The sequence below is a fragment of the Peromyscus eremicus genome, chromosome 3, assembly GCF_949786415.1.
Source record: "Peromyscus eremicus chromosome 3, PerEre_H2_v1, whole genome shotgun sequence".
Classification (NCBI taxonomy): Eukaryota; Metazoa; Chordata; class Mammalia; order Rodentia; family Cricetidae; genus Peromyscus; species Peromyscus eremicus.
This window is the reverse complement of record NC_081418.1, coordinates 71,070,444-71,084,893: the sequence shown is the minus strand read 5'-3', so window position 1 is coordinate 71,084,893 and position 14,450 is coordinate 71,070,444. Positions and strand designations below refer to the sequence as shown.

Genomic DNA, 14,450 nt, shown 5'->3' with positions numbered 1-14,450 from the left:
AGTCCAGTGCCAGCAGGACAGAACAAGGGCCCAGAAAAGCAATCAGCATTGGCAAAGGGAAAAATCTATTCTTCCATTCCATTCCTATCCTGACCTCGCATCAGAGCCAAGGGCCAGTCCCCAACATGGCATCCCCTCTTTTCCATTTCACAGGAATGACAGAAATGGGGGTCAACAGAAGGCTGGGGTGTAGCTCAATGGTAGAGTGCTTTGCCTAATATCTAAGGCCCCAGGCTTGATCCTCAACATCACGAGACAGTGTAACCCCTTCCTGAGGATGTAGTGGTTCACGCCTGCAATCTCAGCACTCTGGAGGAAGAGGCAGGTGGATATCAAGTTCAAGGCTAGCCTAGGCTACATAATGAGTTCAAGGCCAGCCTGGGCTACATAGCAAGTTCAAGGCCAGCTTAGCTACACATCAAGTTCAAGGCCGCAGTCACATAGTAAGAGCCTGTCCCCATCATAATCAGGATCTCATCTGAGGACTCCAGCCTGCTGGAACGTGACTTCCCAATGGTGGAGGATGCAGTCTGCTCTTCACCACCTCCTAAAGATGGAACCAGACATGGTTTACGCTTGTGTCCTGGTGCAGGCAATGCCTTTCCTTCTTGCATGTGTCCCGGTTTGGACAGTAAGTTACAAGATCACCCCACTTAACTCCAAACTGTCTCACTGCAGTAGAGAGGATCACAAATGTGGCTGGAAGAAGTGAGGGGTGAAAGTCAGATCTACAGAAAACCCTGAGGTTTGGGAAGAGACCGGAATAAAAGGGATCTTCCCAGGCAGAGTCCCGAGTTCCATCTCAGTATCTGCTGGTTAAATCCACAAGTTAGCATAGGCAGAGACAAGCTAATGATGCTCCATCTGGATAAAATTGCCCTTCACCACTGCTGGGAAGACGGCACAGTAATAAACTGTGCTCTTAACTGGCTTTGCAGGGAACCGAGCAAGGCTCCCTCTGGGTCCTCGAGGCTCAGCCTCCCATCCACACTTCAGCATCATGGATCCTCACAGAGGATCCTTTGCCCAGGAAGGCAGAACAATTCAGACTCATCACTGCTTATAAAAGGCTATATAGGAAGCTAAAGACAGATCATAGCAATTTGGTTCCAGACCTCCAACATCCAGCTCTCCACAACCACTAAGGCTAATCCATCAGTCAGTCCTGTGGAATCTTTAACACAGGTGTGGCAGCTTGGCCTTTTTTTTTTTTTTGGTGGTGATCAGGTGGGGGTGGGGAGTTCAAGTCAACTGTCCAATTCCTTGTTCCTGGCCACAAGAACGTGAACATCTCTGGAGACTCCCACAAATCCCCAATTATCTGCCAATATCAACTGCACCAGGTGGCCCTACTTTTCCAGGTTAGAGAGAGCACACTTCAGGGGCCACACTCACATTGTATTGTAGCCATTTTCCCAACCTGGCAAGGGCTTGCGGGCAGGACCACATGTGGTCCAGCCTCGAGCATCAGTCCTGGTAATATATAACTTACTTCTTCTGGGGTCCGCAGGCCTCAATCTCCCACTGTCCACATGGAACCTCTTTTCTCAGAGTACACAGTTTAGAGGTTCTTACGTTTCTGCCTTAATTTTGTGGTAATTTTGAAAAATGGCTTGCAAGTTACATCATTTACTTGATGTCAACTGAAAGATGGTTTACAGTTCATAATATGAGCTGAAGTTTCTCCAGTGAGGGGTTTTTGAAGGATTGAGATTTCATTTCCCTAAAAAATAGTCTCCACTAAATTTGATAATCTGTCTAGTGGCTTCCAGCCTTCTGCTGGGTGGAAAACTGAATTCTAACCAAGGTTGAGGTGCGTGATATGCAAGGGGTAGTCAATTCAAAGTAAACCAAATTTAACATCCAACTTACTGTGTATTGCTTCTTTTGATTGCTTTGGCCCTTTGGGTGAGTTCAAAACCCCAGCAGTGATGACAGAAAAAGTGTGTGGGGTGCTGGGGCAGCAGGAAAGGGCCAGTGGGAGAGCGGTGGTGGGTTAGGGAGGGATAAAGTACACAGTGTCCCTGCACACCCCCCCCCAGGGACATGAAAAGCCACTGAGTTTAAGGGCAGAAAGGGACCACGTTAGCTACTGGGTGTGACACAAACCCTAAGTGACAAGTTCAGACAAGTCTTCCCCCAAAAAGCACCAATGTACATGTGTGCTGGTGGCAAGACAGTGGTGGCGGAGAAGGTGGCGAGAGGAGGCCTAGTTCTCTATCTGGGGTACAGGTGGGCCAATGGTCTTCCTGAGGCATGAGAGTCATCACTGAGGATGGGTCACTGGAACCCATGAACCAGCAAACTTGCTTCAGATTGGCAGGCCCTAAATGTTAAGTTTAGGTTCAAATTTCTTTATTTTTAATGCTTGTCAGTGAAGGTCTGCCCCTGCCCTGCTACAATTTCATTCTACTTAATCTCACTATCAATTAATGCACTTTGATGCAGGGCAGAGTTTTAATGAGCCAAAAACTCTTTTAATTAGCCTAAATTGTTTTAGTTAGCATAACTGCTTTACAGCTAATTGTCGGTGATTGAGTTTAAAGATCTAATAAATGCAAAAGAAGATCTATCCTGGCTCCCTTCGGTGCCAAGTCTGGTGTTGGGAGCTGGGCTCCTCTTCCTGGCCTGAGACAGAGGCATCAGACTTAAGGGAGGCTGCTATGCTGGAGGCTGAAGAGGGATGTAGCTGCTTTGGGCACAGATCTCTCCTCATGAAGTTTAGTCTCAAAGCACCTTGTTGGGAGCCCTGCCTTTCCAAAGCAAGAAAGTTCCCTGGGGCAACAGTAACGTCCCCAAACACTGACACTCAAAACCCACCCTAGACAAACTTCCTAGTAGGGAGAGGTAGGGCTCAGAAGGGAGTATTTTTCAAGTTGGAGGTGTTCCAACACTCAGCCAGGGTTGAGAACTACAAACGAAGGCAATGGAGTTAAAAAGATGTGTTCTGGGAGGCAGAGGCAAGAGGATCATTGTGAGTTCGAGGCCCAGAGCGAGATCCAGGAAAGGCGCAAAGCTACACAGAGAAACCCTGTCTTGAAAAACAAAAAACAAAAAACAAAAAACAAAACAACAACAAAAAAAACCCAAAAAAGATGTGTTCTTCAACATGCCCACCTGGGGAAGGGGTTTGGAGGCAGGAGGGTGGGGCTGCAGGCTGCTTCTCTCAAGCAAACCCTGGTAAAGCTCTGAAATCAGCATCCTAATTTCCAGAGAAGACATTAGTTCCATCCACATGGTTTTAACATGATTACTACTTAGAGGCAGCCCAATAGCCAAGACTTATTGGACAGTCAACAGGAGGTGAATTTTGAGGCAGAGCACGATTACTCATTCGTTTACTGAATCTTCAATTCAATTTCATGTCCATGTTGGCCAAATGTCACAAACACCTGCTTGAAACATAGATTTTCTACAATGAGGGTACAAGCTGTGTGGGAAGCAATGCCTTCAAAACCGATGCACACTAGCCTCACCCATTACACCCATGACCAGGGAAACCTGGTCACAACCGGCTCATCCCAGGCAGCTACTAATACAGCAAAGGTAACTGGGACTTTTCTCCCAGGCATCTGATCCTCTCAGACAGACACTATGGAGCTTCACTCACTGGGATTACATTGGCCAATACGACTGTAAATAAAGGTCCAGAATGAATGCTTGAGTGACCTTGTTCTCAAGAACTGGGAACACCATCTCATGACATTAGTGTTAAGATCTGTCTGTTCTTCTGACTTGGTGGCGAGCCCATTTCTGGAATGGCCCTCTATCCTCAATGCTTTGCTGCTATGGTTTTCAGATGTTAAGGTGTCATGACTACTGCAGGAGACAGGTACACGCTCTAGACAAAACTCTGTGTCACACTTGGCCAAGTGTCCTGAAGTCCAACCTAAGCTGTAAAGAACCCTACTATGGCGTTCTTTAAGTTTCATGGAAGCAATTAGCCTGAGCCACCTCATCACAGTTTGGGAGGACTTCTGAGCCAGGCTAATTTAACTACGTTTAGCTCGCCACTTGAGACACAGGTTTGAAACGTTTTTTCTTTAAATCTAAAAAGCCAGGGCATCAAGCCAGAAATATGTGGGCTTTAAACCATCACTGAGCATGAGCACAAATGTGTGTGCAAAGGCCTGTTCATTTAGAATACAGCTCTTTGCACACTTGTGCTTAAATCCAGTCCTCACTGGAAATGCTATCCTCTTGGAGAAGGCATGCCTTCTCTGGGGAGGATGGCACACCGACACCTAGAGGCAGAGCAGAGGAAGGGCGGGCTTGCAGGTCACGTGCAGACTGTAACTCATTTACAGTCCAACAGAGAAGGCTTTAGCTGGAATCCCTTTATGGTGCACGGTAGGCCAATCTTACGATGTGGTTCATGTATCTTCCCGTATGAACAAGCTCAGTCTGTGCGGTCTTGCTATGGTGAAATCTGCTGAAAAGATAAGTACATGGGAAGGAGGACGCGGGAGTCTAAGAATGTCAGGTGAGAGCGATCCCTGGAGAACGAGTAGTCCATTTAAAGGATGGCTCATTCTAGTGTCATAACAAGGGCTAGGAAGCACCAGACAGAAGTCACATCACCTTGGTGTAAGGACTTCTTCCCAACAAGGTCTGTTCGTAACTTCAGGGCTGGGGCCTGGGGCTGGGGCTGGGGCTGGGGCTGGGGTATAGCTCAGTGCGTCCTAACACACACGCACAATCTCCAGTCCCAACTCGGAAAACTAGACTAATCCCCACTAATCCAGGGTCTTTGCTGAGTCCCTGTTGCTTGCAGCACTGTGGCTGACATCACAGCAGGGATGGTGAGGGAACACTGGGGGATCTCTGGAGACCAACAGTCCTAGACCTGCATGGGCAAGAGCTGGGCAGCCAGACAAGGCCTCAACTCTACAAATTCCCACTTCCTTGAATGTCTTTGTTCCTTAGGTAAGTACACGGCATCTGTGTTCTACACAAAAATGTACTAGCACAAAGCCTTTTAAAGACAAAGCCCAAACGACAAATCCAGGCTCAAGACACTGGGAACTGCTGAGCCGGGCAGCCCCAGCCTCAAGAACCCAGTGACATCCAGGACTCCCAAGGAAGCCAGGAATTCAGGCTGTAGACAGAAACTTACCCCAGCCCCGCCTTCCCCATCCACTCAGCCTTTCCTAGAAGCCACCAACCTGCCTGGAAATGGCTGTCTCTTTGGCACAGAGCATCACTTGCTCATCTGCCGATAGTAAATTAGAGCCTGCTGGGAGCTGAGGGGGCAATGGAGGCTTAAGACAAATGGGAATGAGAATTCCTTCGGATATAAACGTTCTAAAGTTGGACTGTGGCTGTTTAACTCCCTAAGTACACTAAATTGTACACTTAAAGTAATTTGCAGTATATAAGTTATATCCCAATAAAATGTAATTTTTAAAGACATACCATGTTAAACACAAGCACATCTAACCAAATAAATGTATGAGAGAAATGTCTTTGCTAAAAAAAAAAAAGGAAACACAACAAATGGATTATAAATTTGTTCAGAATTCCTTCCACTTTAATTCTGAGGGTAAAATCAGGCAGCCACTGAGGAAAAATACAGTCCCCGGAAGCAATCACACTTCTCTGTGTAGTGGACATGATGAGTTAATTCATTAGCACAAGTTGTCACGAGGTGCCAGCTGTTCTCATTCCTCTACTGTCTCCTTTTTGCCAGTCTCTTGCCCTTCAAAGAGGGGATACCTGGCCTCCACATCAGCCCAAGTGATGCTGCCATTGGCCAGATCACGGACCACACCAGGCAGATCAGAGACCTGAGAGGAAAAAATGAGAGCCAGCATTAGCCAACTTGGCATCTGTGAACAGAGTATTCGCCCTGAATTCAGGGCCCTTATACACAACACAGAGCACGAACACTCTATGTGATGGCCAAGTCCCTTCCCAAGCTGTGTTTGTTTTCATAACTATACTCATCCCTTCCTAGGCCGGGTCTTTGTGTTCAAGTCCCTGCACAGTTCAGCACTGCCGCAAAGCTTCCCGTCCCACTCTGCACCTCTGTGTTCTGTTACATTAACTCCTGCAGTTAATCAAGTCTACGAGGTGCAGCAGAGGCAGCGGCTGCCCAGCAGATGCAGGTGTTGGTGGCCACCAGCAGTGGTTTACAGTTGGGCCTGGAAAACCAGCCTCTGTAGACCCTGTTAAAGCCTTTCTGCCACCTTCCTCTCCTGCTGACTAACAGGTGGCAGGTGTGGGGTCTGCACCCTGCAGCTCTAACAACTTCCCAGGAGATGCTGGTGTTGAGGCTGCTCTGAGGCTCACACTCCGAGAACCACAGCCACTGGGAATGTTAGCTCAGAGCAGCCAGGACTGGTGTGTAAGCACAAGTCAGAAACCTGTGACTTATGAAGTGGACTGTGAACTCTTGGATAAAAGCAGTTTTTTATTTCTATTTTCCTTATTGTAACTATATCAAGATGAATACTAATAGGTACTCTGAATAAATATCTGTTCAAAGTTAAAAACTTAGCCAGGCAATTATCAATTACAGTGCCCCTTCCAGCCCAGCACTCAGCCCACCCTTCTGTGCTGATCCCACCTCACTAGTCCCTTCTCGTTAATAAAAATCACAGAAATAGTCTATCTCTATGGACTAACACAAAGTTTAGACACACATTTATATTTCTATAGAAATAAAATGATAAAAATGTCTAAGTTCCCAAAGCTTGCCAATAAAACTATGGCAACAGCCTCATGGGATGACATTTCTCTTGCCCAATAAACAATCAACCATAAAAACAAACTGCTGGAGACAGAGCCCAGAGCAATCCAAACGTCTATACAATATTAGAGAAGTGCTAATGAGTATTTTCATAATTAAACCAAACAGTTTTGGGAATCGGGCTTTGTCTGATACAAACCAATCATTAATATTACAAAGTAAAAAGGACCAGGAATATAAATACATCAAAGTCTAATTCAAGCCAGTAGGAAGCTGTGCACATGTCTAAGACAAAACATGTCAAAGAAAAGGCCAGTCACCTCTGCCCTTATCTGTCGCATGGAGTCTCGGTCCCTCAGCGTTGCAGTGTGGGGGGTCTTGTTCACCGTATCAAAGTCAATGGTGATGCCGAAAGCCACACCAATCTCATCAGTCCTGGCATAGCGCCTTCCAATGGACCCGGAGGAGTCATCTACTTTATGAGACACGCCATTCCTGGTCAGAGCTTCCGCTATCCAAAACAAAGTGAGGTAAGAGTGAAAGATCGCAGTAACTCAGTGTCAGCTGAATACAAACTGAGATGCTCAGGAAACATAGAAGACCCCGAGACGAGAGAGCAGCTGGTCTCCCTTGCTGGAGCCCAGACAGTCACTGCTATCTACACCTGACAGAGCTATAAGGGAAGGAGGACTGGACGGGTGCTGAGGTAAAAGCAGTCACCTCTGTCTGCACAGCCCTGAGCTGCTCACGCAGGCTTCCCTCTTCCCAACTGAGAAGGGGGCTAGCACTCCTGGGAACCTTTCCAGTGCTGTGGACTTTGGCTGTAGATCCAGGAGGGTGCCTCATTCAATAAGAGCAGCCAGGAATCCTTAAATCTGGCTCCTGACTCCCCCAATGCTAAGACAGCTGAGAAAGTATAAGAGCAGAGGCTGAAATCACATTTACTCATACTCAATCTCTGCTTTTACTGAAACAGACAATACATTCTGTAAAACTCAGTCTGTTGACATTGCTCCCATGGAGATTACCCGATTGGATTTGCTTACATAATTCCTTGACAAATGGCATGAACTCTTGGTTTTGGCTCAGTGGAAGGACAGAACATTTGAATGGAGCAACCACAGCAGGGAAACTGAAGAACTAGATGGTTTAAAAAGAAAGAAATTCAAATGTTAGTTTATAAATAATTGTTAACGTCCCAAAGCACACATAGATGTACTCAGTAGGTAACTCAGACCACTTGACTATCAGAATACCAGACACTGGATACGCTGCTAATCAGTGTGACAGAAGGGACATCAGAGAACCAGGATGAGAGCTTCCTCTGAGCTTGGCCTGGCTTGATGAGTCTCTGAACTGTCTCCACTTCGAAGAGTGGATTTCCACTGCCCCCTCTGCTGAGCTCACACATACTAAAACTCCACGGTGTGAAAGCATTCTGAACGGGTGCTGTGTATGCACAGTGGTCAATTTACATAAAAGAAAGCCTTACCTTTCTGAGGCCTACCTGAAGCCTCTCCCAGAGAATTACGTAACACATGGCAGTGCCCAAACCCCAACCCATCAGTTCTTCAGAGAAGAATCCACAGGCCTTGGAGACCAAGTGCAACCGAAAACTTTAGTGAACTCAAACAGCAATACTGTACAAAAGAAACTAGACGAAAAAATAAAAGATGTCCTATCAGGCTATAGGGAATAGTTCAACCCTCCTACACTATGCACGAAGGAGTAACTCAGAGTCAAAGAGAGCAGATGTTCTGCAGCAGGCCAACCAGCTGGCCATTTGGGGTTGGAATGACTGAAGGCAGTTCTTAAATAGCACTTGTACAAAAGGTTCATTTGAAGGCAAGAACATGTAACTTGAGAGTAGATCTGTCCCATTAAACCACTGAATGAGAGTCCAGGCTAGCTCCTAGTCCAAGCTTAATTATCCCTTGAAGGCAGGCAATGAGAAATATTCTTCTATAACGGATTCTTGTACTCCAGCAACACTGAGGCCTACATCCCAGGATATTCAGAACCCAACTCCCTCCTCCATCTTGCGATGATTCTATTTCACATAAGAAGGAACTTGCCTTTACAGAAAATATTTTTTTTTTAATTTCACTGGAAATGTTTTCATACCAAATTTGTAGGCAAATGGATTAAGTAAGTGGGTGCTAATAATTCAGAAACATTTTTGGCTTCCCACAGCCTAATCAAATTTCTCTTCATGAAGGGACTCTATGTAATTCATAACAGTGTGACTAATTTATTCTTGTTTAGCCTTTATGAAATGTCTATTAAAGCTCTAGTTATATCAATACTGTTCAATTCAAAGAAACAGCCAAAAGACTTTTTTTTCTTAAAAACTAAAAACCTTTCTATTAGAAAAGCAAGCAGGAAAAACATGAAGCAAAATCAACATCTAAAAGAACACCTTTAGTTCTGTACACCATGGGCTGTGTCTACATGGGTGTAGCTACTGCCTGGGCCAGGCTCTACTATCTACCAAATGAGGACAGCAGCTCCCTCATGTCGGGAATGAAGACACAACTTTAGCAGAGACAAGAAGGGCAATTGTTGTTGTTGTTGGTTGTTGTCATTTGTTTTTTGAGGCAGAGTTTCTGTGTAACCCAGGCTGTCCTGGAACTCACTTGGTAGCCCAGGCTGGCCCTGAACTCAGAGATCTACCTGCCTCTGCCTCCCGAGTGCTGGGATTAAAGGTGTGCGCCACCACCGCCCCGCCAAAAGGGCAATTGTATTAGCTACATAGTACAACAGTGTGTCAGACCTTCTAGAAGGCACCAAGAATTCACCTGTTCATCCATCAAGGCTCAGTGCTTGGCAAAGAGCCAAGGGCTGACACTCAGTGTTACAAATATGCTGGGCTTTGGCCTGTAGGTAATGAGACTGTCTCTTCAATCGGTAAGATACAGGCAGAACCTCTCTCTTTTCTAGCTAGCTTTTTGACCATTCTGGGAATCTGCTGATGTTACAGGAATATACCTTCCAAGACAGCGAGATGAGAAACGAAAAGGCTCACAATGTCAAGGAGTCAGAGTGGAAGGCATGGAGCCAAGACGCAGGATCATCAAATGAAGAGAAAATTTGAGGGGACTGATGAGGCTTTTTACAAACCCCAACTTCCTCAACGCTTGAATGCCGGGAGAGCTCCACCCCTGATGCTGCCCACTCTAAGATCTGTCAGGTGAACGCACTGGAATTATGGCGTGCGTGCGTGCGTGCGTGCGTGCGTGTGCGTGTGCGTGTGCGTGTGTGTGTGTGTGTGTGTGTGTGTGTGTGTGTGTCGGGGGAGTTATTAAAGGAAAACAAAACCCAACACTGCACAAATGCCTGGGTCTCAGCTCTAAACTATCAGTTTGCTAGACTAGAACCTAGGGGTTTACACCTTATCTTACAAGTATGCCAGACAATCCAGGCAGCTGGGCTGGTTAGTGAGAGCGTACAAACAATTTTGTTGTCTGGCCAAATTGCCATCTTTCTGAACTTTCTAAAAACAAAGGGCCAAACCAGAAAGGACCATGTCAGGCACCAATGCGACACACCTCCCCAAATAAGCTATCTCGGTGCAGGGACCACCAGGTAGCTGCAATAACGGCTTCCAGAGTAACCTCATGTGCTAAGGCTCAGATAAGACCACAAGAGCGCCCTGCTCGAGTGTGTGCGTCACAGGAAACAACAGCTAAGAGCTCGTGCCAGGGGCAGCTCACCGTTCTCTGCTCATCTCCTTCTCGGACATGGAATGTATGTTCCAATATGGTATACATGATCCTGCCCAGGCCAAAGGAGGGCTCAATGACACTCGGAACAACTTCTTCCACTGCAAAAGAGGTGATAATTCAGTAATATTCTCTCCAGAACCATATGATGCAACTCAGAGCCCTGGACTAATCCTTGGCACTAACGCTATCTCTACCCTAGATGGGACTTTGATCTCTGTAGAGGAGGATGAGGAATACACTGTAAGATCTATGTGCTGATAAAAAACAAAACACACGATCCCTTTGAAGAGAAAGTTAGAGTCAAAGAATATTGACCCAATTTAAGACTTTATGCACATATCACAAAGACAAAGCTTGGGTTCCAGGAGCAGTCCTTCTAACTGGTAAGCGATGAACAGCAGCAGCTGCACTCACTCTCTACCACCCGTTTTTACCTTTCTAGGGCTAAGAGACCTGGAGCTTGCATTAAGACTTTGTGAAACCAACTACTGGGGACTGGAGAGACCTGGAGCTTGCATTAAGACTGTGAAACCAACTACTGGGGACTGGAGAGATGGCTCCCAACTGTCTGTGATTCCAGTTCCAGGGAATCTGAAGCCCTCTTTTGGTTTCTGTGTTACCCAGACATACATGCAGGCAAAACACCAATACACATAAAAAACAAACAAACAAACAAACAAGCAAAACAAAAAATCAAATCCCTTAAGCCAGACCTGGTAATGCAGGCTCATAATCAGGAGGCTGAGAAGGGAGGGTTGCTAGTTCAAGAACTGTGGGGCCAAAGCAACTTTAGGGCTAGCCCTGGACAACTAAGTAAAGCCCGTCTCAATATAAGAGATGATTGATTACAAGGGCTGAAGATACAGCACAATGGCAGACACTTGCCTAGCAAGTGAGAGGTCCTTGGCTCAGTCCTCAATATTGCAAGAAACATGAAGAATGAAAAAATACCTACCAACCCCGACAGCTAACAAAACTAACAAAGAACAATTCCTACACGCAACAACTATGATCTGTATTTGACTTTCTGGCTTGTTACCAGGAGAGAACACTTTCAGAGCCAAGTTAGTACCATTGTGTTCAAGGCTCTGGGGTCAGGAGACACTGAAGGTAGGATCTGTTCAGGGCCCAGCATCCCATCAAACACGTTCCACAGGGCCCTACAGCTCTGCTATAGGCCACACTCAGGAAATGTAACTTACTCCATGGAGAAGCATCACCATCTACTCCCGCCTCGGGGAGTTCCTGCTCTATGGGGAATGAAATAACCAGGACCAACAACTCCCTGGTCTAAGGAGAGGCAGTTTTTTATCTGTGATAAAGGAGTCACTGTTGTCACGTGCTTGCAATGGAAGCGCTTTCCCTTCCTGTACAATGTGCTGCACTCATCATATCAAAAGATGCATCATGCTGGCCGAGTGCCCTCCTGCCAGAGACCATCAGCACCACCAGCATAATAAACTGTACTAACAGATTCACACACCATGGCTCAGTATGGCACCTGCCTACCTAGCATGAACAAGCCCCCAGGTTCAATCCTTAGTACCACAGGGGAAAGAAAGAATGCATTTTAGGAATATAATAAGGAACTTTTCCTGTCCGTCCTTTGTAGCATCTGAGTAATGGCAAAGTACAGGCTCTGAAGCAGCTGTCAGGACACAATGGCCGTCCTATTCACCCCTGTGCTGGACATGAGGCCAGGTCTACCTGTCCACTGGCCATAGCTTTTCAAATATCTACAACAGTTTCTAAGAGCTTCATTTCAGATCCAAGTAACCTTCACATGTGCTCCAAAATATACACTGCCTAATGCACAGAATCTGCCTGACAAAAACAGACAATTATCCTTAGCTTTATAAAAGACATTAAAAGCAAAAGAACTATCTTTAAGTTTTTTAACCCCCCAAAAAAACCCAGCAATGTAGATTAGGGGAAAGAAAGCCCTTTTACTCAAGAAACAAAGAGACTCTCCTAAAAGTAGTAATGTTTTCAGTCAGATTTCATCTTATGTACCTTGGGCCATAGAAAAAACAGGCACTTACATTGTTCAGTACAGAGACAAGCCTCTTTAAAGAGAGAGACGCCCAAGTGAAGGCTTTCCCATATCCATTAAGTGGCTTTTCTCTTCAAAACTTACGTAAAACGGTTAAACCTTTCTTTCTTTTTTTTTTTTAAATTCAGGATTCATGACTGTTATTTGCCTGTCTCTTTATTGTTCTCATAAATTACCGTGTAGTGTTTTCTGGAATCTCTTCACACCAACCATGTCTTTCGTTAACTGAAATGTTTTCCCTTCAGTTTCAATAGTGAATTCCCTACAAACAGAGAAAAAAAAGGACAAAACTCAGTTCACAGCAGTTAAAACAAGTCCCCCTTCTCCAGGATACTGAACCAGTCCTCATTTTAAGTGCTAACACAATTTGGTCTTTGCTCCAGATGACAACTCAAGTCAAATCAAAGTCACTTCATAAGGATCACCAAATTATTACCCAAACAAGGGCACCAAACCATATCCTGAAGATGGCGAAAGTGCAGCTAATTTATAAGTCTACAAGTGATTTAACAGCAAATTCCTCTAATCTTGAAGTCAAAATTAAATATAACAACTTAAAAAATTTTTAGAGTAACCAGATTTGTTTGATATAGCTCTGCAGGTAAAATGACCACTGTTCTTCATACTATCCCAGCAAACATAAACACAAACTAGCTCATTATCACACAAAAATAAAGTAACTAAAGATAACTTTAAACAAGTTTCCCAACTGTTTGCTCTGTGAGTATAAAACACTCCCCCCAAGGCTGCCATATGTTCGAGTCCTGAGATCAGTTACAGGTTACCAGGGGCACTCCACAGGGCCCTACATTCCAGCTATTTTCTCACTATGAAGGGCAGTTTGCATTTCTCTGGCCTGATGGCAGCCCAGAACTAGGAAAGAGCCCTCCTGTGGTTGTCCTGAAGCTGTATGGGGTCCTTGTTACCATTACCAAATGCAGGGCTCTTCCTGTCATAACCTTCTGCCTCATCTGGATGGTTTCCACTGACCTCCTGGAAGTTTGTGTGTGCGCACAGTGTCATGTACTCTGTGAGTAGTCTAAATGCAGAGTAGGAAACACCTACAGAACAGTTGGAATTAGCAAGAAGACAGCCACTGCTGGAGAGTAAGCCCAGCAAACGGTCCTGCAGAGTCCATGACTGTTAACAAATGCAAACATGCACACCATCATGGCCTCAAAGTTCCCAAGGCCCTCTCTGTGCCCTTACTGGAAATGATAATTAACCCCGCTTTCCATTACAGGAAATGTCTTTCCCAGGCTTCTATGTAACTAGTCTATGATGAGACTGGAAGGCAACCTTTCAGTAACTAGACAAGTCATGAACTAGGTCAGGTCTCTTGTGTACTGTTTTTTCATTTTGTTTCATTTGAGTATTTTTATTGCTGTTCTTGTTTCAAACCACCCCCCTGACAATGCTGGAGAGTGATACACAAAGGGAGAGGGGGTGGAGGCACAAGTGTTCTAACGCACTGTAAAGACTGCTCTACAAATGGCAAATTCAGTTATTAACAGTGTGTGCCTTCTCATTCCTAGTGTGGTCCTCTGCTGCTCAGTCTACCAGTTACAGCAGACATCTACAGTAACTAAGTCGCCTGGCTTTTCTTCGGTTTTGTGGTTTATGTATTATTTTAAGTTCTAGGTTTCAGTTGTGTACATATTTAGAAATGACATGACCTCTTGGGTTACATGTTCATCGTTATAAAGTGTCCTTCTTTGACATTTTAATTTCCACTGTTTGGAGTTTGTTTTGACACTAACATAGCCACTCTAACTTTTGGCTAATATTTATATCAAAAACTTGATCCTTTTATTTTTAAACCCATTTCTTTATTACCACTGAAGTGAGTTTGGTGTAAACTGCATTTAATCAAGTCTGGGACTTTTGGAGCAGACTGACTGACGATCATTAATTATTTTATTTCACTGGCATTTAGTACAAATCTGTCATCTTCCAAGTTATTTTTTTTTTATCTGTTCCA

At 45.1% G+C, this 14,450-nt stretch overlaps 1 protein-coding gene across 1 annotated transcript in view; it reads right to left on the bottom strand.

Annotated features, from left to right (window-relative positions):
- Nucleotides 1-5,501: 5,501 nt before the first annotated feature.
- Gars1 (glycyl-tRNA synthetase 1) overlaps nt 5,502-14,450 on the bottom strand; it is a 37,094-nt gene continuing 28,145 nt past the window's right edge. Inside the window, exons 9-13 of the mRNA XM_059257046.1 lie at nt 12,646-12,731; nt 10,405-10,514; nt 7,738-7,831; nt 7,012-7,202; nt 5,502-5,786 (exon numbers count right to left, since the gene is read on the bottom strand). Of these exons, the coding sequence (XP_059113029.1) occupies nt 5,661-5,786; nt 7,012-7,202; nt 7,738-7,831; nt 10,405-10,514; nt 12,646-12,731 (607 nt within the window). The 3' untranslated portion in view covers nt 5,502-5,660. The remainder of the gene's footprint in view (nt 5,787-7,011; nt 7,203-7,737; nt 7,832-10,404; nt 10,515-12,645; nt 12,732-14,450) is intronic.